General features: G+C 36.0%; 1 protein-coding gene across 1 annotated transcript in view; it reads right to left on the bottom strand.

Moving 5' to 3' along the window:
- Window positions 1-972: 972 nt before the first annotated feature.
- The window catches only part of ZNHIT6 (zinc finger HIT-type containing 6), a 59095-nt gene continuing 35164 nt past the window's right edge, over window positions 973-24903 (bottom strand). Inside the window, exons 8-10 of the mRNA XM_035018128.1 lie at window positions 24630-24707; window positions 5768-5892; window positions 973-1997 (exon numbers count right to left, since the gene is read on the bottom strand). Coding sequence (XP_034874019.1) covers window positions 1957-1997; window positions 5768-5892; window positions 24630-24707 — 244 coding nt within the window. The 3' untranslated portion in view covers window positions 973-1956. The remainder of the gene's footprint in view (window positions 1998-5767; window positions 5893-24629; window positions 24708-24903) is intronic.

Below are 24903 nucleotides of genomic sequence, written 5' to 3'. Positions count from 1 at the left end.
TCTTAACTACTATGGACTTCTAGGGCTCTTGGTGAATTATTCCCACTTCACCCCCTCCAAGCAGTTGTCACAGTTACCTCACTCAAACATGTTTCTTGTAAATCCTGTGGGAATAAATATGTATATTAATCAAATGAGCTGATAGTTATATTTAAGGGAACTATGCTAAATTCTTTCCTAAGAACAGTCTATAATTGAAAAATCTAATAGAATTCTAGACTATAGGGATGGCAAAGATGCACTGCATCATGCAGATGTTTTCCCCCTTTCGAGGGAAGTATAGGGCAGGGGGGAAAGTATAGGATAAATCCTTTGGTTGTCCAGTTTTCAATTTAAATTCTAGAAGACATGGAACTCAGTACTTTTCTTGGAAATGAGACTATGTCATAACAGATTTCACGATCAGGAAACTGCTCTCCATCTGATATTCAGATCATATGCTCCTGGTGTGTACTTTATCCCACTTTTCCCACTAACAATTCTGTGACACATTTGATTCAATTCATCCTATTTCTTGCTGTTTCAAGAAAACAAATTTCACTTTTAGATTAAATATGAATCCTTTGAAATCCCATTTAGTTGTCTCCCCAGAAATACTGTGAAAAACCTAATTCTGCAGAAACCTTTCACGTATGAGGAAGATTCCTGAAGCTGCTTTAGGAAGTGTAGCTATTTCTCAAATTGCAATACCTTATTTTCTATGAATTACAGTTCCACTATTACTTTTATACTAAGGGTCTTTGTGGCTTTATTGTCTTTGGATTCGCTTCTCCAGTTTTGACCTCCAGGTTACACATAATTGTGTTCTACAAGTTTCTCCTATGCTCATCTTCTCATTTCTATTTTTCCCAAGCCTCTTTAATTAATGCCTCTGGCTTCTTTTTGGTCTAAAACTTATCCCAATTATAAACTAAAAATGAATTCACCAATGTCCCATTTTATCATTGTTTTCTTAACCATTAAGTACACAGATGCAACACAGATGTAATAATCTTTTACTCTTTTATAGCCATATTGCAATTTCATAACTGTATAAATTCCAATAAAACTAGGAAACTTTAATTTCAATATGTGAGATCATAATGTATACAGAGCTGCCATAAGGTATAAATTAAGCCATGTATATACATAAATGCACATATACATTCCAGTAACACTTTGAAGAGTTCCAAGTGTTTCTTTCTTTAGTTATTGCTGGATGTTTCAAAACAGCATAAAACTGCTCATCACAACACCCCTGTATGGTAATGAGGAGAGTGGAATGGGAACGGGATGAAAGGCACAGAATTCATAATAAGACACAGCTCACTGCAAACAAGGAGAGCCAAATTTGTGAGCACTGATGGTTCAAACAACGAGAAGCCATTGATTTTGTGAACTGAATATAAGAAGTAATAGTTAATAGTATTTATTTATCCTTTACATGTGACACTGAACTAGATGCTACCCAAGTAAAAAAGACCCACTCAGTCATCTCAAGAGGGTGAGTTACAAATAAACCCCAAAGACAAGAATAGGTAACGATGGGTCAGTCCTCCTGTGGCTACATGGTGTGTCACACAGCCTTTATGTTTAGTGAGGTTCTACCAACGAGACTGCCAGCTTTGTGGCTGACACAGGTGATTCTTGGGTTTGGTCTTGCATCAAACTAAACAAAAAAAGTTTTCAACCTTGGAATTAAGCATATTAAAACCCTGGGCCTAACTGAAATAAGCACTATGCTGGTCAGGTGCAGAAAAGGGGTTATTACTAGGAATAAGGGCCTTACAAGTCAATCCAAGAGGCTAGAAAATACACCTTTTAAAAAAAACTTTTAGATTGTTTAATTACTCTCAGAGAAGCAAAAAATTTCAACCGCCCACTGACAATATCCCAGTCATCCAACAGCTAGTCAATGCATAGTCAGTCCTCTGCAATTGTCTGGGAATTTTCACCTTCTTCCTCCAGAAGAAGTGCTCAATTTTCATTGCCAACGTTCTTGGGAGATTCACTTTTCACTGAAAAAAAATAAGTAAACATACAGTCAAGTGTTTATACTGTTTCTGTTTAGCTTGTTCTGTTTTTCCTTCTTCTCTCCTCCCTTCTGATGCATACCAACAGCACTGCTCATGGGGACAGACAAACCATGTCATGTTCCAGGCGGCCGGGATATACAGTTCTGGCCACAATAAAGAAACGATGTCTGAAAGTGGCAATTATAGTTTGTGAGGCAACATCCTTCCTGACTCTGTGGAAGACTTGGGAATGGTCACTTCACAGTGTGGTTATGATCCCATATTCGTACCAATGGAAAGATCACTATTATCACATAGGCTGGCCAAGTGTGGTTGGAATATATTTTTCCATAATTTTTTTTTTTTTTTAAACTTAAAATTGAGGGTCAGTGTATGTTGAGTGAATGTGGGCTCAGAGAAGACTAATCGCCATCTCCTTCCTTTCATAGGAAATATAACGTACAGCAGAAATGGAGCCCCTTTAAAGGAGCTGTCCTGACTGGAGCAAGCAAGACTATGATTCACTTACTAAACTGAGAGTTCCTTAAGGAGAGAGACTAGATCTTTCCTCCTTATATCTAACCTCCCAGTGTAGCCTGTTTGCTGAATCAATATGAATGCAAGTCAACCAGAGTAACAGCTCTATTTCATTGCATAGTGAAGCTAAAAGGAAATAATATATTAAAACACTATGAAAATTAAGGTTAAAACACGGACTACTTTGCTTCAGCCGTATAGCCTTTTATTTCCATTGTGTAGATGAGGGAAATCAAGCTCAGAGGCAGAGTAAATGCTCAAGGGCCCACAGCTTAGTAAGAGCTGATGCTAGAATCATAAACCTAGATCTTGCCTCATATTCAACTATCAAGTTCCGTGGGGTTTGTCGATGGTACCTAGATTTAAGATTGTCCCAGCAACCACAATGTTTACTGAATCCTTTTTTATGAGGAAAGGACTGAAACAGGTTCAATCCAAGATACAGTCCTGATCCTCATGGACTTTTAGAAACTCTAGCCCAGTCCTTCAGGTATCTCCATGATAATACAAGTCAGTTGGTCTCCTCTGGCTTTCTTTGCAATGTATACACATTTTATTATAGCACCTATTGCACTGTAAAGTTCACATGTGTGTTCTTGTGCCTGAGACCCATCCCCATCTCCCCACCCCAATATGTCACACACAGTCAAAATGAGGAAGAGAAAGGGGGGTAAGGAAGAATGAGGGGAGGAGAGAGGGAGGGAGAATGGATGAAAGGATATATTGGCCCAACAAGAGACTGGTGAATGAGTAGCTCCTATGTTATGTATTTTCACTAATTGAAGTCATCAGTTTTGGGTTGGATTCCTTTTCAAAAGGCAGAGGCATTTTCTATTGGAGTTATCTTAGAACAACAGAGAAACACATTTTGCTGATATTTTTAAATTAATGGAGCTGTGTACTACTGCAGTGTGGGGGAAACCCTTCTCTTGCTTTGCTTCCTGAACTGTCCTGTTTTCTTCTTTTACTGCACTCCATTTTTTTTTTCTTAAGACTGAAAAGCAGCAGCTCTTATTAAATCATCTAAATCTACCAGCTACCTTTGGCAAATAGGGACCTGTGAAGCAAGTAACACCATTCTGAGCACTTCCCACTGGACTGATACAAGATGGGTGATCCACATTTTCAATCTAGTGGGCTACCTTAATGGCTTAATCTTTTATAGTCAACCTTTTACATTCCTTAAAAAGCAAAAAGCAAACAAACAAAACTTGCCTATTGCCCATCAATACCGGCAGACTTTTGAAAAACTGTGGCAATCTACAACCATAGCAAACATTGTAACAATGATCAAGTGTGAAAACTACTGAATGCCAGCCCAGAAACACATTTTTCCCAAACGAGAAGAGAGACACCTTGTGCTATGAACTCAAGATCAAAATCCAACATTTTTGCCTCTGGAGAGAGAAGGAATTTCAAGGCTTTCCAAAGAAAATGCCCTGTTCTTATATAACCCTCCTCCTGCATTAAGGGACCACCCTGCAGAATATTCAAAGCTATGAGAATATACAAAAAAACAGATACCTTGAAGTGCTCACACAAAGAAATGCACGTACAAAACACCCGGCATTATTTTTAAAGTGTATTTATGATGTGACAACACTGTTATGGTCCTTAAGATCCTGTCAGACCCTCATTAAGTTTTTTGCCACAGCAGCTCTAAAGGGTCCTCTATCCTGAAAGCATGAGTCACTTGTCTTCCTGTAAATAAGTCAAATATCATATACCCACCAAAAAATAGCCAATTTTACTTAATCAGGTTCCAAGTACACTACAAAAATAGCCTTTTCATTTTGCTTCGTTACAGGAAGCCTTCATTCAGTGTGCATTCCTAAACAAGGTGAAAGAGGAGCTGTGTGTGCTCTGTTTATTTACACAGACTTGTTTGCCCTGGCTAGTAACCCACATTACTAAACAACTTTCCCTGAAACTAACATTTAGAGCTATGTGAATTATATTAAGGAAAAAGTAAGGTATTACACAGCTAAAAAAAAAAAAAAGTGAAATTGGTCATTTATAACACTCTTATAATTTGAGAAAATAAAATCAGATATTCTCAAATTGTGAAAAATATATAGTCAATAATTAATCTAAAGATTTAGAGGCCCATAACCAATTATTAGAAACTTCACATTTGCTACCTAAAATTCTAGATTCAAATTGTGACGCTGACAAAATTTTGGCCACTTTGAAAAAAAAATTTCTCTTTTGCTAAGAAAAAAACCTATTATATACATGTAAGAGAACACCTTAAAACAAAGGTTACTGCCTATTTCAGCCTATACTGCTGGTGTAACAATAAAACCTAAACCACATGTTTCGAGTAATATTATTTAAAAAATAGATTTCAATCCAATCCAAGGATTCACTGGCCATCTGGAGACTGTTAAAATGAAACTTGGCCTGTAACTCTTATTCTTAGCTGAAAGAGGTATCTCATGGTTTTGAGTTGAGTCACCTTTCTCCCTTTTAAAAAGTAATTTCTGAATTTTATTCATCCTCTAGAATTTGCATTCAGAAACACAAGTAGCTTACTCTAATCAGCAGCTGCAAATATGGATAAGTCATTTTAGATACTAAACTTTTACATATACCATTTCCAGTTTTAATACTTCCAATTCTACTACTCACCAAAGAGGGACAAGTATCTACTTTTAAAGAATCACTAAAATGACAAGGAATATAGCCAAAGAAACAAACATCAAGGAAAATAAAACCAGTGTGTTTAAAAAAAGGAGATAAAGGTCAAGTCACTGTCACTAGCTTATTCTAAACACAGTCCAAATTTTAAACATGACATTCTTTTAAACATTATCCCTTTCTATAAGGTAAGATACTAAAAATGTTTTATAATCCCTCATTTTAGGAATCTCTAAAGAAAGAGTTTTAACTAGAGAGTAAATTTATCTGATATTGGACAGACTGTTACTTAAAGGCTATTAGCTTTAAAAAAGACAAAACCTGTAGAACTCCAATAAGGCAAAGAATGTCGTTTTATAGCCAAGCTTACTCTTTCATTTTGAATTGATATTATAAGCTACGTGCTCTCAAACACAACAGAATCTGCAGCTCATTCATTTGGTTCTTTACATTAACTATAGCTAGCTATAGAGCAAATTCAGTTAAGTGTGTAAATACAGTGGGAAAACAAATATATAAAGAAATAAACACAGTTGTGTAATTGCTCAGGTTCACTAGAGTTATTCTAAGCATTACAGGAACAAATTTATATTTACCTTGGTGAAGAACTTCCATGTCATGACTGGATTCTTTTAATACCACATGTAATGTTGGATACTCAATGATCACTTTGTTCCTCAAATTGTCACAGAGACTTTTGTAAGGATCCAGTTCATAATACCTTACAATAAAAAAAGCAAAACAAAAATTAAAAACAGCCTTAATATTCAAAGTTACTAATAAGATATATCAGAGCCCCTTACATTAAAAAATTTTTAAATGTTAATGACATTAATAGTTATTTCCTTATAATATAGTAAGTTTAGTGCCTCTAAAAAAAACCAGTTAAAAGTGCTATTATTATACACGTTCTAAAGCTAAATAAAGAGCATATCAAATAATTTGACATTAGAAAAGCTTGAGAACAAGTCATTTTCAGATCAAGGAATAAAGACTAACTTTTATACAATGTCTATGGTTTGATGTGTCATGAATTCTTCCTGGATCAGGCAATGACTAGTTCAAAACTCAAATTCCTCAAATATATTTAGTTTGAGCCTTAAAAGAAAAACAAAAAACTATCCCATGATAATTTTCAGGAATATATGGTGTTAAAATAACTGGTTACAAATACTTCTGTAAAAAGTTAATTCTAATTATAAATAGTTTCCAGAAATTTACATTGCCATACAATTAAATTTGGCCTTCCTTTATTTTGAAATAAAAAACAAACAAACAAAAAACAGTGAGTTTCTGGATGAGCCTAAAACACAAAATTTAAGGAATATGGAGTTTATCAGTCATGACATAGCTGTCAAATGTGTCACAGGTAATTAGATGCTAATGTTCCTTAAGGTATGAAACTTTCAAGTCATTACTTAAAAAAAACAAACAAAAAACACTTTTTTTTTTTTTTTAGTTGATTAAAGATGCATTCCCCTAACATTCTCCCCCTTGCTTGCTTTCTGGAGTAGCAGAGAAAGGGGTGGAATTTCATCTAGCTCACTAGGAGTTGCATATGGGTATGTATTGGCATGTTAATATCATGTCACATTAAAGATGAAAAAGTTGAGAACATGTCCACCAGTGTAGTCATAATTCTCCAACTTTTTTCTTCCATCTCTATTTTCTTCCACCAATGACAGATGATATTCACATGCAACACACACATCCTAAGGGATACCCAGCCTGATGGAGCTGTAACTCCATCCTTCTCCCTCCCACTCAAGAAAGCATACTGGATACAAGTGATCAAGAGTGAGGTTATCACTGGAATATATTTGAATCTGCTGTAATTTTGTTAAGAGTAAATCACTTACAAACTTTGGTATTTCCTAATTAGTAAGAGATTATTTGCACAGTAACTCGTAGCTGAGTGAGACATGCAGTGCACTTCTGAAGAACTCCTGGTGTAGTGATCTCTCTGTAAGTTTGTTCCATGGAATACTTCTCAAATAAGGGGGAAAAAAGTGCTTAACAAAATGAAAAGACAAACCTGCTACAGAAGCTGATTTCTTTTTCAGAAGTAGGTGACAAGTGAGAGAACAACTATACTTGACTTATGTTTGCCTGACTACATTCCCTACCCTTGGAATTCCATTCTTCATTTTAGAGTCATAGAAAATTTTTTATGTTGAAAAAAACATGAAATGCAAAATACTCAGTTTTCCTAAACCAGCCACCCCAGTGCCCCATAGGCCACGGAATGCATACATTCTTTTCCCTGTGTAATGTAACACAGATGTTCTTACAATACTTTAAAAGTGGTTCCAGCATTCAAGGATTAAATGCTTCACATCTTTTAAACATATTTCCCTTTGAATTAAGCAGTGTCTTTTTTTTAAAGTTAGCAGTAATTACACATAAGAGAAAAATGAGATTGAATTAGATATCAAAGTATAAGATTAACTTTTAAAGTAAAATATAAAATGGATATAACCAAATTTTTCTTAGGAGAAAATAAGACTTGAATTCTCAAATGGGAAATTTTCAAGTAGCATCCTACAAACACTTGCAGTAACTTATCTTCTGTGAATTTAAATGAATCACAAGACTTCTATTAAGAAACATTTCACAAATAAGGGAATGTTTTCTACTTATTTCAATTTTTGGTAATTTTCAGTGTAGACTTAACATTTTAGGTAATTTGTTTCTTTTCATAATATTCAATCTTCATTAGGTTTCTCTGTATCTCCAAAGTTGAATTAAAAAAAAAAAAATTCTTCAAAAGCCACATGGTAACTGGAAACCTAATACTCTTGCTGATACAGTATAAAATATGTTCCCAGCAGAGGAACATCTAGAGATACTTAAAAATTACCATATAAGTTATACATTACTTCAACCTTAAAACTACAATGCTTACTTGTTTAGTTAAAAAAAATTTTTGGTCCCTGTTTTATGTGTGTAGCAGGCCCTTCTACTTTTCTTTCTACTTTAACAAAGCACTTGGGATGCAAAAATTTATAAGAACTTATAATGAATTATTTTTAAAATACTGTATTCAAATACAATGAAAATCTGGTATGTTGTATGGTTTTCATTAGAACCGCTGAATTTTATTTTGTGTTTACCCTAAAATGTTGCAAACTTCTAATCACAACAATATTGGTACTGAGTGTCAGTAAGCTTCTAGGCTTCAGCTTTCAAGTCTGTTAAAGAGGTTGGACTTCACTAGATCATCTTTTAGTTGAAATCCTGAGTTTCTTTATTTTTCTACTACTAATGGTTACTCTTAAGTCTACCATTAAAATTTGCCCGTAAACGTAAAAAGAAAATTATGTAAACTGTTTATAAAGAAAAGCCATCAAACACATATGGGGTAACATTTTGTGACTTGTAGTTAAATGAAGCAGCAACTTGTAGTGGCTGCTTGGGTTTGGGGCCCAACACTGTGAGTTAAAGTCCATCACTTACTGGTCTCTGATTCTGGACAAGTTACTTTACTTCTCTGATCCCTAGTTTCCACATGTGAAACTGGAGAATGACAGTGTCACTTCAGAGAGTTATCGTGGGGTTAAATGATAGAACAAAGACACTGCTAGCTCAGTTACTGAAGCCATGAACAAAATTTTACATCTGTATAATTACCTAAAATAAAACACATTCTGATAGGAACTTTAGTTCAGGACAGTCATTGGACTTCTTCAGAGTAACAAAGAATGGCACTTATTATGTTAGCACGGAAACACATATTTGCCTTTTTATGCATTTTACATTTTAAATATAGAATTACAACTTTCAAACTATTATTTTAGATCACATTTCCTTCCAGGAGGCTAAAAGTACTTTGAATGTTTCCATTTCTATTATCTTTAGACAAGTTGTAGAGTCCAGCTTGGCACTGCCTAAAACATTTAGGCCTTAGCTCTTTTGCAAGCCATTAAGTTACTGAATCCTAAGGGACAGCTTTATCTGTTTGAAATTTGCTCAGACTCTGGAGTTCCCATTAGTAGAATGGCTCTACTACCCTAAGACAAACTACTTAGGTTCGGAAGAATTAAGACACCAACATTTGTCTTTTTTTTTTTTTTTTTTTTTAACCCTTAGGGACCTTCTCAGACATTTCCTCTTGTTATTTCACTTGCTCACCCTCACAGGCTTGCTAGCTGACCCTGCTCCAGGCAGCTTCACAGGGGCATTATAAGGGCAGCATGGCTCAGTAGGCTAAACAGGTGTTACAGTGATTGACATTATATAAATAAACGTTGTCTTGATAGTCAAGGGTGTGTTTTTCATCTTGGCTCTGTTACTAACTTTCAAAGAAACTGCCCAAGTTCTCAACTTCTTCCTCTACTTTATTTGCAAATTAGGATTTAAAAAAAATTTCTCCTAACTCAAAAGAAGACAGAATTTTAAAAAGTCACAAACCACTTTATTTCCTATCACTGACACTCCTTAGATCATTTCCCTTTCCCCTCCCAAAAAATATTGAAACTAAATATGAATATTCTCCAAATTTAATAATCTAATAGTAGTCCCTAGGCCACAGAACTTTTCCCACTAGAAAATAAAGTCACTGGATGAGGTGATCACCAAGTTGACTCCAGCTTTAAAATTCTACAAGTTTTGATGTATTTTTTAAGGATCTTATTTATTTAACAGAGAGAGAGAGAGCGCACAAACAGGGGGAGTGGCAGGCAGAGGGAGAGGGAGAAGCAGGCTCCCGGCCGAGCAGAGAGTCAGACGCAGGGCTTGATCCCAGGACCCTGGGATCATGACCTGAGCTGAAGGCAGACACTCAACTGACTGAGCCCCTACAAGGCTTTTTTTTTTTTAAGATTTTATTTATTTGAGAGAGAGAGAGAGTGAGTGACAGAGCATAAGAGCAGGGTGAGAGGCAGGGGGAGAACCAGACTCCCCACTGAGCAGGAAGCCCGACGTGGGGCCTGATCTGGGGACTCTGGGATTATGACCTGGAAAGGCAGACACTTAACTGACTGAGCCACCAAGGCGCCCACCCTTACATGTTTCGATATTTATGTGATATTTATAGCACTTAACTTATGTTCTTAACCGTTGCATTTATTTCTCAATCTAGATTTCTGAGTTAAAAGTGCAACTAACTGATTCCAAATGTACAAGGTTGAATCTTTGGCTATTAAAAAGTTACTATATATGTATATATGTATGTAAGCAAGCTCCATGCCCAGCATGGGGTTTGAACTCACGATCCGAGGTGAAGAGTCGCATGCTCTACTGACTGAGCCAGCCAGGAGCCCCAAATTAACCTTAATATAAATCAGTTATCTGATAGTTAACTGTTTTTAAGGTATGGTTCATCCTGGCGTAACTGAATTATGATTTTTGAATCAACTGCAAACTAATTGTTTTAGATTCACATTTATCAAATTCCTTGAAAATAATACAAACTTTAAAGTACTAAACTTTAGGTAATAAAGTAGAAAGTAAATGAATTAGAGAAACAAACTGGTTTTCAAAATCCAAATGAAAAGGAAGAAAGAAACCAGACTGTTAAAGAAGACGCAGAGTAGGAGAAGAAAATACATAAACTGAAACATATAAAACCAAACTAAGTACAGGGGTCAGAGAGTTTAAGGTAAGGAGGAATAATTGGCCAGTAGGGATATGGGTTAGGTGAAAAGCAAGGAGGGGTGTGGCAGGGCTATGAGGAAAGGCAGGCAAGAGACCAGGCTCTTAGAATCAACTAAGGCTGAGAGGTGGTATCTTGCAGGCAGAGCTGAGAGTCAGGGAAATTTAACAGTAGTTAAATTAATAATTAATATTTAATAATTAATAATAATTAATAATTAATAATTTGCTGCACTTTATTTTGGGACTTTAATATAGCTATGTAAATGAGGACTACAAGTGCTTGATATGGGGCACCAGTCATGAGCTGGGTAGTACAGACATATGCCTTCTCTTTCAAAAGGAAAGCTCAACAGTTCATAACTGCAGTGGTAAATGATCTAGTCTATCCACGGTATGAAAGCTATGGGATGTGGTAAAACAGTGGCCAATTACATATTTTAAAACTTTAAGGAGAGTCTTACAAGGCTCTTACTTGTTCTAGATGCCATTTGTTCAGTCTTTCCTGATCCTTACTGGAAGCTCAATTACTTTTAAATCCAGAGGCTTGGGTTCCAATCTTAAGATCTGTGACTCCTCAAGGGTACTCCATTTTCTTCATCAGTATAATGATGGAAAAGTTATCTATTCAAGGGCTAGCTTGTAAAGATTAAATAAGTGAATTTAACAGATGAAAATGGAATTTGTCCAATAAGATTTTATACTCCAAAGATTTTTTATAATAAAGCATCTCTAGGAGGGAAATGACATACTAGTCAGGAATTATGTTCATGATGTATGGTGAGACTAGTTAGTAGAAAAAGCGTATCTTGTAGAGAGCCCTAAGTCCAAATCCTGGCTTTGTAACTATAAATTGGTTTCTTTTGGATAGGTCAATTTCTGAGCTTAACTTTCCTATCTTGTAGAGATGTACTTCATTACAATTAATGCATGTGGAAATGTAAACACTTATTCATCAATTAATTCCTCAAATATTTATTTAGTATCTACCACATACAGGTGGTCTGCTAGGTAACAGAAGTTCACAGAAATAAATCCCACAGTTTACTGAGGGTACTAGTCAAAGAAATAATTACCACATTTTATTGGGACAAGTGCTATGACAGAAATGTAACGCTAAGTAGATACTCAAAAAACATGCTCTCTTCTTCCTTACTCACCTGCACATATTCTTTCAGGCTGCACAGCACACTCAATATCTAGGTACTTCATTTGCTAACCCTAGCTACCTCCCGCACTTAACTGGTTCTTAAAAGCCCTCCTCCTTCAAAGACTTTCTAATATAACATAGGGAATTTTAATTAGCCTTACTCTTGTCAACAAAACATATTTCTTTTGGTACTAAATTGACTGTAAGAGTATGATTACAGACTTAATGTTCAAAAAAATTTTTTTTAAGATTTATTTATTTATTTGGCAGAGAGAGTGAGCACAAGCAGGGGGAGTGGCAGGCAGAGAGAGAAGCAGCTCTCCTCAGAGCAGGGAGCCTGACGCAGGGCTCTATCCCAGGACCCTGTGATCATGACCTGAGCTGAATGAGCCACCCAGGCGCCCCTTAATCTTCAATTTTTATTAGGAAGTATCATTTTGCAAAATATGATCAGTTTCCTCAGAGAAACTTTTGCTTAAACGTTAAATAGTTCATGAATTAACTACATCACAGAATTATATCTTTAGAAATGGCAAGAATTTAGTCTTTTTTTTATCTTCCAGCTGAGGGCAATGAAGCCCTGAGAAATTAAGTACCTTACTTAGGGTCATTCAAGGAGATGCAGGGTTGGGGCTACTGAAAGCAGATCTTGAATTCCTTCACTCTACTGTTTGCTTGTTCACTTATTCCTCACTCAATACATATTTACTGAGGGTCTACATTGTACCAGACACTGTTCAAGGCTCTGGGAAAATAGTGGTGAACTATTAGGTATTCACTAGAGGTCAAGGATGAAGGCTTTTCAGGAAGAAAGTATATGTATAAGGTAGACAGAGTCAGGAGTAAGCTAGTGTCCACAGGACTAAGTGGAAAGTAGATATGGGAATATACATAGAATTCATAGTTTGGGTACTTATAAAAAAATTAAAGAGAAAGGTTGGAGGAGGTTGAAGCTCTTTGGCTAAAATGAAATACCTGAAATCACTTAGAAATGTCAACTAATCATGTCATTATTACCACCGAAGAGTATATAAAGTTGGTTACAAATTACCGTATAACTAGAATGTATAAATTTAGTACATTAACATTGAGAATTAAAATATATTTCCCAGGACACCTGGGTGGCTCAGTTGGTTAAGCGTCTGCCTTCAGCTCAGGTCATGATCCCAGGATCCTGGGATCGAGTCCCACATTGGGCTCCTTGCTCAGCAGGGAGCCTGCTTCTCCCTCTGCCTGACGCTCCCCCTGTTCTCTCTCTCTCTCTGACAAATAAACAAATAAAATCTTTAAAAAAATAAAATATATTTCCCAAGCTTTCAGAGAAAACTCTCACTTTATATTTCTCATAATTTCTGTAACTAGTAATGAATATAGTATATATTTGAAATGAGATCACTATGGGAACTGTAGACTTACAATCTAGTAAGAATCTGACCATCACATCACTTTGGATCTTCAGTACAGCCTCTCAAATTAAAATTCTCAAGTTCACAACTACTGAAACTTTAATAGTTGTGCTTGCATCTGTCCTGTAAATACTAACCCAGCTTTGCCAACTGGCTGAGCTTCAGATTCCCTACAGCTAAGTTTACAGTTCTTATCATAAAACTGCTTTAAGTAGAATTCCCCGCATAAAACCCACTGGATATGTCTTCTCTGATAAAAATATTTAGTACCTCACTCTACGTATTTCCTTTATATGTATGGACATTCTTCAGATTGATTTTAACATTTTCTAGTCTTCAAATGATCTCTTGCTTCCTTTGTTCTAAGGTCTAGATCTGAAATGTGGTCAAAGGTTAATACCATTTTGAGCATGTACTCATCTTGATCATGGCTTTCACTCTGAAAAATAATCAACAATCCCAAAAAGGCGTAACAAAGAACTGGGGTTGGGTTTACATAATCTAAGAACATGCATTATGTCCATTTACGGCATATGCTCTATTGAAGAAAACATACTAATGCATTGGGAGACAGGCAGGCCTAGGTCTGGATTTAGGTACCACCATTTGGTGGTTACGAAGCTGCAGTCAGGGCTCTCTATGCAATTATAATGTGTAAAACTTATAATGCATGTATAATGTAACATAATCATAATGTATACAAATGCTTACCAAAGCACCTATAAAACAGTAGAGGCACTCAATAAGAGGTTGTTATTAATAGTTATTATGTTTCGTAAAGATACCTATTTGCCTCTAGATTTAACCTTGTTTTAAACTCACCCTTGCAGCAAACTTTTTTGTGTGTTTGGGAAAACTTATTCAGATCTTCACACTTTTTTGGTTATATATAACTTAAAATAGTTTTGGAAAACAATGATACTTTTGTGTATATATATATTTTGAAGATTTTATTTGAGAGAGAGAGAAAGAGTGTGACAGAAGAGAGAATGCACATGCCAGTGAGGGGAGGAGTAGAAGAGGAGGGGGAAGGGAGGGGAAAGAATCTCAAGCAGACACCGCACTGAGCGTGGATGAGCCCATTGTAGGGCTCAGTCTCACAATTCTGAGATCACGACCTGAGCTAAAACCAAAGTTGGACACTTAATGGACTGAGCCACCCAGGTGCCCCACTTTTGTATATTTTTAAATAGATTATCTAAACTTTCATTTAAAATCTTTACTCACAAGTTTAAATAGATGCAAAGAACATAATTTATTGTGTAAATACTTATTTAAAATGAAAATGTTACCTTACTCTTAAGTAAATTCACTCAAATCTAAATACCATAGCAATTTGATACCGATTATCATTCATTTAAAATGCTCTTCTCTTTTTCCCTTTTTTCCCAAGCTCTTCCTTAATAATTAGAAATCTTATATGGTTTCCTCTTCCTCTTGAACTTGTATTTCCACTCCCAATTCTCCAAAGAATTTTACCCTGAGTAATGCATTTATGTTTGAAAATCTTTTATTGATTACCCATTTATACTTTTCTGTAACAAAATGTGTATGTAAGCTAAAAAATTAATTTTACTACCTATGACCTTAATACTTTAAATGTTAAAAATACTTTATTAGTATAAAATTAATCAAAACACAAACATACTACATTTGAAGTAAAATTTTTACTGGAAATGCATCTCATGATGGGCAATCATGGGTGATGGCATCTTCTATTACAGGCAAGTTTGCTTACTATCGTTAAGTACTCATTAATAGAATCAAATTCCAAAAGGAAAACAAGGAAATTTAAGTAACCCCATCTAGAGACATACCGCTGTCTCTACTAACCCTTCAGCATGGTTACTTTCAAGGGATCTAATAAAAAGGCAACAATGGAGCCTGCAATTTTCATAAGACAAGACATCTGAAAGTAATTAATGCTGTTCTTAGACATTCTGGAATTCCTTTAATGTTCTCTGATAATATATTTAATTCTGTACCAATATTCTCAAAATAATGTTAACTTCTAACACCTTGTTTTCTAATGGCAGGACATTTTTTAAAATCCTAACTTTTAACTACATACTATAAATTTCTTATTTAGTCTATCTTCAAAGTATATTTTTAAATTATTTTCTGTAAGCCTGAAACAATTTAATTTTCCAGTTCCAGTTCAATTAGGCAAAGGGTACAGACTAATATCTTTAAAGATGTAAAAATTTGATTTCAAAAAATCCATCTTAATATCAAATTATATATTTCTTTATACATCTTCAACAATTCAACTGAATAAACATCTGCCAAATACTTATTATACAGAAAACATGTCAAACACTGTATGGGAACCAAAAATGTCCTCAAGGAGTTTACCACCCTGGCCAGTGTTTCTCAAAGTATGATCACAGGAAAAACTTAGGATGCAGAGACTATAAAAAATGCAGGTTTCTGGGTCCTATATGAAACTGATAAACCAGAGCCTCTGAGGGTAGGCTGGAAATCTGTATTTCCAACGACTATCCTAAATGATTATGATGGACACTGAAATATGAGAAGCACTTTGTGAGAAAAGAAGAAATACAGGTTAAATGTTCAGTTGGGGAGATGTTTAAGGTAAGGAGGAATAATTGGCCAGTAGGGATATGGGTTAGGTGAAAAGCAAGGAGGGGTGTGGCAGGGCTATGAGGAAAGGCAGGCAAGAGACCAGGCTCTTAGAATCAACTAAGGCTGAGAGGTGGTATCTTGCAGGCAGAGCTGAGAGTCAGGGAAATCAGAATCTGAGCAAGTTACATGAACTGGAGGTCAGCTCTGCTCTAAGGTAGAAAAGGTCTTTGCTTGCTGGGCGGGGAGGGGGGGTTAAGCGGGGGAGGGATTTGTGTTAGTGAAAGCCAAAAGGAGGTCAGGTGGGTCTCACTAGAGGCCTTTACATAGGCAAAATCAATTTCTCTAAAACAACATAGGAAAAAGTATCTTACCTCTTTAATTTCACTAAAAATGATTTTAAAATATTTTGTGTTACAGATCAAAAGAAAGTAAAGTAACTTTAGTTTTTATTTAAAAAACAACCTCTTCAGCATGGAAATAAAATCTAAGAGAAAGAGCTCATATTTTTGCTGGTTTTTCTTTTTCAAAAAAAGAAAAAGAAAAAAAAGGTGCTCCAAAAATTATTAACTACAACCAGCACAGTAGGAAACAGCTAATAAAATCTGTGCAAGTACAGGAGGGTAGTGTCCCCAAGAAGAGTAATAATCTCCTGTGATGCTCATTAAGTCAAAGCCTAAATAATACTTTAATTTGGCTTGGGTTTAAAGTCTAAACTCTTAACTTTAGATGCCAATCTTTGGAAACAGAATGAAGGCAACTGGTGTGTGCTTCCATCAAAAAATGACAAGTCTCACGTGTCTATGCAAAATGCCCATGCCTTCCACTGGGCACTTGTTATGCCTTATATATAAAATACGTATCTATTGTAGCATTTACCATATATCTACCTTCTCTCCTAGACTGTGAGCTCCTTGAAGGCTAGTCTTTTAGATGCCTGTGTAACCCTAGTGCTTAACACTGAGCTGGCACAGGGAACGGACTCCATATACTTTAGGTCAAGTTCATTTATCAAAAAGCCTGTCTTTTGAGCAGGAACTGCTTTTTCTGAAGTAACTTTTAATTATACTGGGCAGTTGTTATAATCTCTTTCTATTTTTCTCTCTCATTTTCCATACTGAGAATTGAAGCCCTTAACTGATTAAATGATATAGTGACAAATAACCAATAAAAAATGCTTTAGGGGTGCCTGAGTGGCTCAGCTGGTTAAGCGTCCAACTCTTGATCTCTGCTCAGGTCTTATCTCAGGGTTATGAGTTCAAGCCCCATGTTGGGCTCCATGCTGGGTGTAGAGCCTACTTAAAAAAAAAAAAAAAAGTCCTTCAGAGCAGAGATTGGTAAAGTACGGTCAGCAGGCCAAATCCAACCCACTGTCTGTTTTGTAAGTAAAGTCTTACGGGAACATAAGTCATACCCATTCATTTATGTATTATCTATAGATGCTTATGTGCTATAATAGCAGAGTTGACAATTTTGACTGCATGGCCCACCATGCCAAAAACGTTTACTCTCTGGCCATTTTAGAAAAAGTTGTCCCAGTCCTGCTTTTGGGTATTAAAGTGGTATCAACACCTAGCAAATAGCAAGCATACATACATTTAAGTGAATTAGTACACTACTTGTTAAAAAATTATCACTGAAATTCCTACTATGGGAAAGTCATTGACTTAGTACTGCAGGAAATATAAAGATGAAGATGCCTAATGTAGTCACTGTTTTCAAAAGGGAGTTTATCATCGAATAGGATAAATCTTGTTGGGAGAAAAATAAGACATGATTGCAGGAAACTATGAGAAGTACAACACATTTTTTAAGGCTCAAAGGATAAGGAAATCACATCCAGTTGGTGGGAAGGGATAGGCTCCACTGCAAATACTGATAACAATAGTCACTCAGAAAAATGGAGAGGAGAGACTCATTACGGAGGAAACCATGTAAGCCAGGTAAGGGAGAAATGAAAGATGGCTCTAAGGTCTTATGTCTCACTATAAGAATAACAGTGCCAATAACAAGGATTAAGTATCAACATTTGCTGACTGCTTACTAGATGCCAGGAACATAATCAACCCATTTAATCTATATTTAAAACAACACACACACACACACACACACAGGAAGAAACAGATGTGGTGTGATGAGATCTAAATGGTCTGAGTTTAAGGTTTAATGAGATGTGTTAAGATAGCTACAAACCAGGATTTGGAGTTTGGGAGAAAGGTTGAAAATATCTACATCTGGGAGTCATTATACAGAAATAATACTTGATAACACCTTAAGTACATAAGCTCCTCAAACCTCATCTTCTCCCAATATCCAATTTATGCTAAAAGAAACAGAAACTAACATGACTGGGTATCTGCCCCCACGTGGTTAATGGTGAGCATGTTGAGAGTATAGCTAATATTGAACTTAGTTCCCACAAGCATAAGAAATACAAAATGGCTGAAACAAGTTGTTATTTAAAAAAAAGTAATGCAAAATACAGTCCACTGCTGGCTACATGGAATTTTTTTGTTTTAAACAGATTTCCTCCTTTTTCTAAGGAAGTAATCTTTAGGATTAAAACAATAATAAAACCCTTATATTGAGCCAATTCTGCAAGATGTTGACTGAATATCGCAATTCTCATTTTTTATAATTTTTTTAAAAAGATTTTATTTATTTGAGAAAGAAAGAGAGGGAGAGCGAGCACAAGCAGGCTCCCCGATGAGCAGAGAGCCCAGCGTGGGGCTTGATCCCAGGACCCTGAGATCATGACCTGAGTGAGACAAAGGCTTAACAAAATTGAGCCCCCCTAGCGCCCCTATGGCAACTCTTAATACATGAAGAAGATGTACTGACCAAGAGTGATTTGCTATGTGCCAGGCACTGTGCTAAGCAGCTAACATCACAAAGTAATCTTCACAACAATGCACTATTGCTTCTGTTTTGATCCCCACTTTCAGGTGGGAAAACAGGCTTAGTAACTTTCCAAGGTTTGAACCAAATTTATAACATTATTTTGACTTCACAGAAAATCTACTTTGATGTTGGTTCTTGCATAAAAACAAAAAGGTAATTAATTGGAACATCTCATACTTCGGGTTAGGTTTGCGAAGCAGTGATCTAATAAGCTTAGTATTTACAATGGTGAGACTTTTGGTCTACAAAGTCTAGTCTGGAACCTCTCAAAGTAAAATCAGGTCTAGTCCACAAATTATGTATTCCGAAAGGATACTATTACTATTTCTTACTGGAATATGATATAATCTCACTCTGAAGGGATCCTAGTAACAAATGAGTAGTATAAAAAGGCCATTGTTTTTATTTATTTATTTTTAAAGATTTTATTTATTTATTTATTTGACAGAGAGAGAGAGAGAGCGCACACAAGCAGGGGGAGCAGCAGGCAGTGGGAGAGGGATAAGCAGGCTCCCTGCTGAGCAGAGAGCCCGATGTGGGACTCCATCCCAGGACCCTGGGATCATGACCTGAGCCGAAGGCAGATGCTTAACGACTGAGCTACCCAGGCACCCAAAAGGCCATTGTTTTTAAAAATAATGTTCCAGAAAATGATGCCACTTCTACTTAAAACTCAATGTGCCCTAAGACTCTCCAGGCCCTATCTGCATCTCTCCAAAAACAGATCCATGCCAGGAACCTTAGTCACCTTTGCTTCCTGTTTGTTTTCCCCCACTATAGTAGAACTATACCCCATTCATTCTTGTATAAACCCCAGTTTTTATTTATAGCCTTCAAAGATAAAATGTGCTTAATTAATGGTTTTTGAGTAAATTTGGCAAGAATTATCCCATAACAGCTTAAACCACATCTTTATCAAAAGTAGGACCTTATAGGGGTGCCTGCGTGATGCAGTTGGTTAAGCACCTGACTCTTGGTTTGGCTCAGGTCTTGGATCTTGGGAGTTGTGGGATCGAGCCCCACATTGGGCTCCGTGCTCAGAGTGAAGTCTGCTTGGAATTCTCTCTCCCTCTGCCCCTCCCTCCTGATGTCTCACTCTAATAAATAAATCTTGAAAAAGAAAAAAACCCAAAATAAAAAGGACCTTACATAAACATCAAAGCAGCAAAGTAAACATAAAGAATGGAAAATGTATCTCAACTTCCTTATGGGAAATAAATGATTTCACTAGTAAATACAACACAGAAAACAGATTTGGAAAATTGCAATTGAATGAACGGTACCAAACTTGGGAGTGTTCTAAATTCTTCAGTCAGTAACAACTTAAGTGAGCAGCAATACAATGACTGCCTCTTATAGTACCTGGCATTACCAACATAGGTTTTTCTGTTTCAAAACCACTCATTTACTTTCTGAGAATCGAGAGCTGGTTAAGAAATGATGTGGCAAGAGATAAAGGGTGGCCTGCTAACACAAGCACCTTTCATGAATTCTCCTCCACTGAGACTGTAAGCTCCACAGGGGCAGAAATGGTTCTCCTTACTGTCATCACCCTAATGTCTGGAATACCCACCTGGACCACAGTGGGTATCACTGTCTGCAAGTGAATGAATACACGAATTTACTTAAGAAGCCATATTAGCTCTTGTAAGAAAACACAAATTCAAACTCTGTGTATTCTGGAAAGAAAACTCCCGAACAGATCAGCAGCAAATTCCTTAGGGTTAGACATGCATTCTATAATCCCCTAAATCTAAAAATAAAAGTCATGTATGGCAAAGCTAAAAATGGAAACATTTAAGATTGCTCTAGCTGATCAGGTATATCATGAGACAACTATCATAAACCCTCCAAGAATGGAAAACACAACCAGTAGAAACTGGCAACATCAAGGATTTGGTAAAAAGACTTTACTCTGGAGTCATGGGAATGCTGTAAATCGTAGGATACATTTAAAATCAACAGCCACAAGGAAACTACATGTTTTTGCCTTGTAAGTACTTTTTAGGAAATAATAAAATCCTATTTTAGCATGCTTATCTTATATTAGAAGCCTAACATTTTAAAACCTATAATAATCTTACTTAGATGTTCTCTGAATGTTTAATGATACTAGTGTAATTAAGTATACAATCAAATGTTAAGTGCTCATCTTATCATATCTATGAATGCACTATCTGAAAAACACTGTGATTTAAAAAATCTTTAAATAAAAAAATCAAATGAAAATCTATTTCTAAAAGTATTCTCATGTATCTAATTTCATTAGTCATGATTAGAAAATACTTGAAAACTGGGAAGTTTTATAGAAATTAGGATCACTATATCATGAAGTTGACTTAACAATCAGAAATATATGATGTACCTTATCCCAACTTAGAATAAAAACTCCTTCACTGGAGTTTCCGAGGACCTAGGTTGTAACCTTCCCTTTCTTCCTAATGTTTTCATAGATCACTGAGTTCAAATAAACAACTCAAATGGGGAAATTTGGATGGCAAGTTTTTTATATAGATAAGAGAAAGTCAAAATACTTTTCATCTTATTCAGATTGGCTCAGGTTTAGTATCAGCCTATTCTAGGTATTCTTTGAACAACACTCACCTTTTACTTTATTAATCTATCATTCTTTTCCCTATGGGGATTAAGGTTAACCCAAGGCCCAACTTTGGTCCTCTATGGGTTCCTAAAGAAGGTATAAAATAAGAGAAAATAAAGGACCCTAAAGGAAAATGAAGCACAGAAAAATTGAGGGCCTAGAATTAGGTCATTCAGTGTACTTCTCTGACCTTGTTTTGGGTTCAGGTTTACCCTCTCTGTTAAATTAAACCTTTCCAATCTGACTGGTATCTTCCTGTGCCCTGGTCTCTCTCTATCCTGATGTCTTTCTAATGGAATTGCGTGAAATGATTTTCCCAACTGCTCCCCTCTGGATCATATCATGCTATAGGCATTTCTGCTAGCCACTCTCCTGGAAAACCCCAGTCTGCTAGGACATGCTGAGGTCTCCATCTCGAAATCTCTATCCTCTTTGCTCTTCAAGCATTTATAGCATACATTTCCAAATTAAAAATGAATGCTATCTGAGCCCAAACAGCCTGTCCTGTATTATAAACTTTAAAATACTCAGTAACCACCTTTTAACATGTACAATTTTGGTTTCCTTGAATTTTGGAAGAAGAGGATACTAATGCCAAAGAGTCAAGTTTGACTGGCTCAGTGAGCTGGCACATTTCTTTACTGGCCACTTCCCAGTTTGCCTTGACTTACAATAAAAATAGAGCAAACTTTCTCTTTCTGGTAATGGAGGAAATAAAAATGGAAACAACAAAGAAACAAAACAAAAATCATAATAAACTAACACAAAACAAAAAAAGAAAAAGAAAACCCCAACCTTTTGTTCTTAGCAGTTGTACCAAAATTATAATGGGTTGTTTTCCTTAGCTTTGGTAAAGAAATTTAATTATTAGCCGAACAGATTAGGTAAACAGGGTGACCGTGGTCAAGATGATGCCCAACCTCACCAAAATATTTTTATTAAGTCTAGAAAAGCAATATGGTATTTCAAACACATACTTGTTAAGAAAACAAATAATTACATTCATGCAGCCATTAAAATAGTAGCCAATGGCTGCTATTTGTAATCATTCAAGGCCTGATAAGTACAACAAAGGAAATGATGAAGCAATCAGTTGGATGGGTAGCACTTTTACTGTCTCCCTTCCAATCCTTCTGGAGCCATTTACATGTTATCCCCACACTGGCAGTCTAGGACAAGGAGCTGGTAAATGCTCAGAGTGGTGCGGAAGGGTTAGAATGCTGGGACACATCAGCAGGTTGTCATGAGAAGACTTGGGAGAGTATGTATTAGTTCCATGGCCCAGAGAAGATGAGATGAAACAACTATCCAGAAAGCAATTTCATTTTTCATAAAAACCCTCACAGGTGTTCTTTTAACAGGCTTATTGAGACTGAAGCCACAGTATACCCATCAAGAGTGCACCACGTAAATGTGAATAACATTTACAAGAATTAACTAAATAAGATATAGTAAATGTTAAGAAAGGAACTGAATTTAAATGAGATAACAGATAATAAAAGGAGAAATTATTTAATGACTGACAGGAGGTAAATTCCAAGGGAATGTTGCAAATTGTTTTATTTAAACATGAACTGTATGAAATTTACTTTAAGATTTTGCTAGGCAAAACTGAAAGAATGCACCTTTTACATCAGTATTTCTCACTAATTACATAAATGTTTGATTACCAATTTTAGAAATACTGACTTTGGTTAGCATGGATGTTACACTGGATAAACTATCTTTGCAAAACCCACAAAATCTTCTATCCCTCTCTCATTTGAGATTCCAAATCTTTCAGGGGAAGGAGAGTTAAAGCATGAACTGCATGTACATATACTGAATTAAGAAGTCTAGGGAAAAAACTATTGATAGAAAACTTGAATTTTTTATCACTGAACCATGATCAATGATATGAAGTTGCGAGTATTTGAGATATGTTGGTAAAAGGTGGTCAAGATTTGGTGTTTAAATCTGTTCTTAGCTACAAGTCTTACAATCTTATGTGCAGACATTTTTTAAGAATCCATTTATCTGGAGTAGTAATAATAAAATCATGCACTTACCATGTGCTGAATGAGTATCTTAATCTTTCACAACGATCTTTTTTATTTTTCTAACATTTTATTTATTTGAGAGAGAGAGAGAGAGGGAGGGAGGGGGCACGCACACAAGCAGGGGGAGCGGCAGAGGGAGAAGGAGAAGCAGGCTCCCCGCTGAGCAGGGGAGTCTGACTCGGGGCTCCATCCCAGGACCCTGGGATCATGACCTGAGCTGAAGGCAGATGCTAACCAACCGAGCCACCCAGGTGCCCCTGGGATTTCAACCCAGCTCTGCTGGGTTTCACAGCTTGGACTCTAAAACCTCTACGCTACGCTAACAAATCAAATCATAGGTGAGACTGACCAGATACAGTCTGAGTTGATTCTAGTAGTTTTGTTACTTGAACAATGAATGGAAGAGCATCAAAGGTCATAAAAGATCAGTGTTTTGTTTTGTTTTTGTTTTTGTTTTTTTTTTATTTATTTTTTAAAGATTTTTATTTATTTATTTGAGACAGAGAGAATGAGAGACAGAGAGCATGAGAAGGAGGAGGGTCAGAGGGAGAAGCAGACTCCCTGCCGAGCAGGGAGCCCGATGCGGGACTCGATCCTGGGACTCCAGGATCATGACCTGAGCCGAAGGCAGTCGCTTAACCAACTGAGCCACCCAGGCGCCCAAGATCAGTGTTTTGTAATTCAGTACAACGACAACGTAACTGGCATGTAAGCAGACTTTGTAGAGACTCCCAGAGATTGTTTGGTGTAGTCTATTTTACCACTCCATTAATGAAGGAACAGAGCCCAGTAAAGTTAAGAACTTTCTCAAATAATATGGTTTGTTAGATCTCAGCTCTCTTTACATTTCTCTGCAGAGAAAGCAATATATGCAATGCTCAGTTGATCACATGAATTTTTGCATTTCCAAAGGCAAAAACGTAAACACTCAAACTCTGTTGTAGAGAATATTTCTTGAAGTAAGTTAAAATGGGAATTAGGAATCTTTTACTTGTACATAATGCCATTTTAAGATATTTTAACCAGAGTAATTTTTCAATTGAATTTATTCTATAAGTGTGATTATTTTAAAATTTTAATTTGAAAATCATAGTAGTATAATAACCAGCTACTTAAGCTAATCAAGCTACTTAATTATATTACAGAATTAGAAAATATATAAAGAAATGGGGAGGGAAGCAATTTTACCTTACTAAATTTTGCTGCATATATTCAACCTTCATTAAAATTTGGACCCCAGTTTGAGAGCGAATGTAGGCCTTCAACCTGAAATAAAAATGTCATATTGAAGGAAGCAAAACTGATTTTTAATATATTTCAAGATAGTATCTATGGAAGATCAAATATTTATGAGTAGCTAATAATACTTAAAATTCAACTATCCAAGCATAGAAAAGAGGTTAAAGATATTTTCTAACCAAGGATTTGAATTTAAAAAAATTACCTTTCTTCTCTCTGTAAA

This window comes from Mirounga leonina, unplaced genomic scaffold (genome assembly GCF_011800145.1).
Source record: "Mirounga leonina isolate KUSES-001 unplaced genomic scaffold, KU_Mleo_1.0 Mir_173, whole genome shotgun sequence".
NCBI lineage: Eukaryota > Metazoa > Chordata > Mammalia > Carnivora > Phocidae > Mirounga > Mirounga leonina.
The sequence above is the reverse complement of the archived record's forward strand: the minus strand, read 5'-3'. Positions and strand labels throughout refer to the sequence as shown.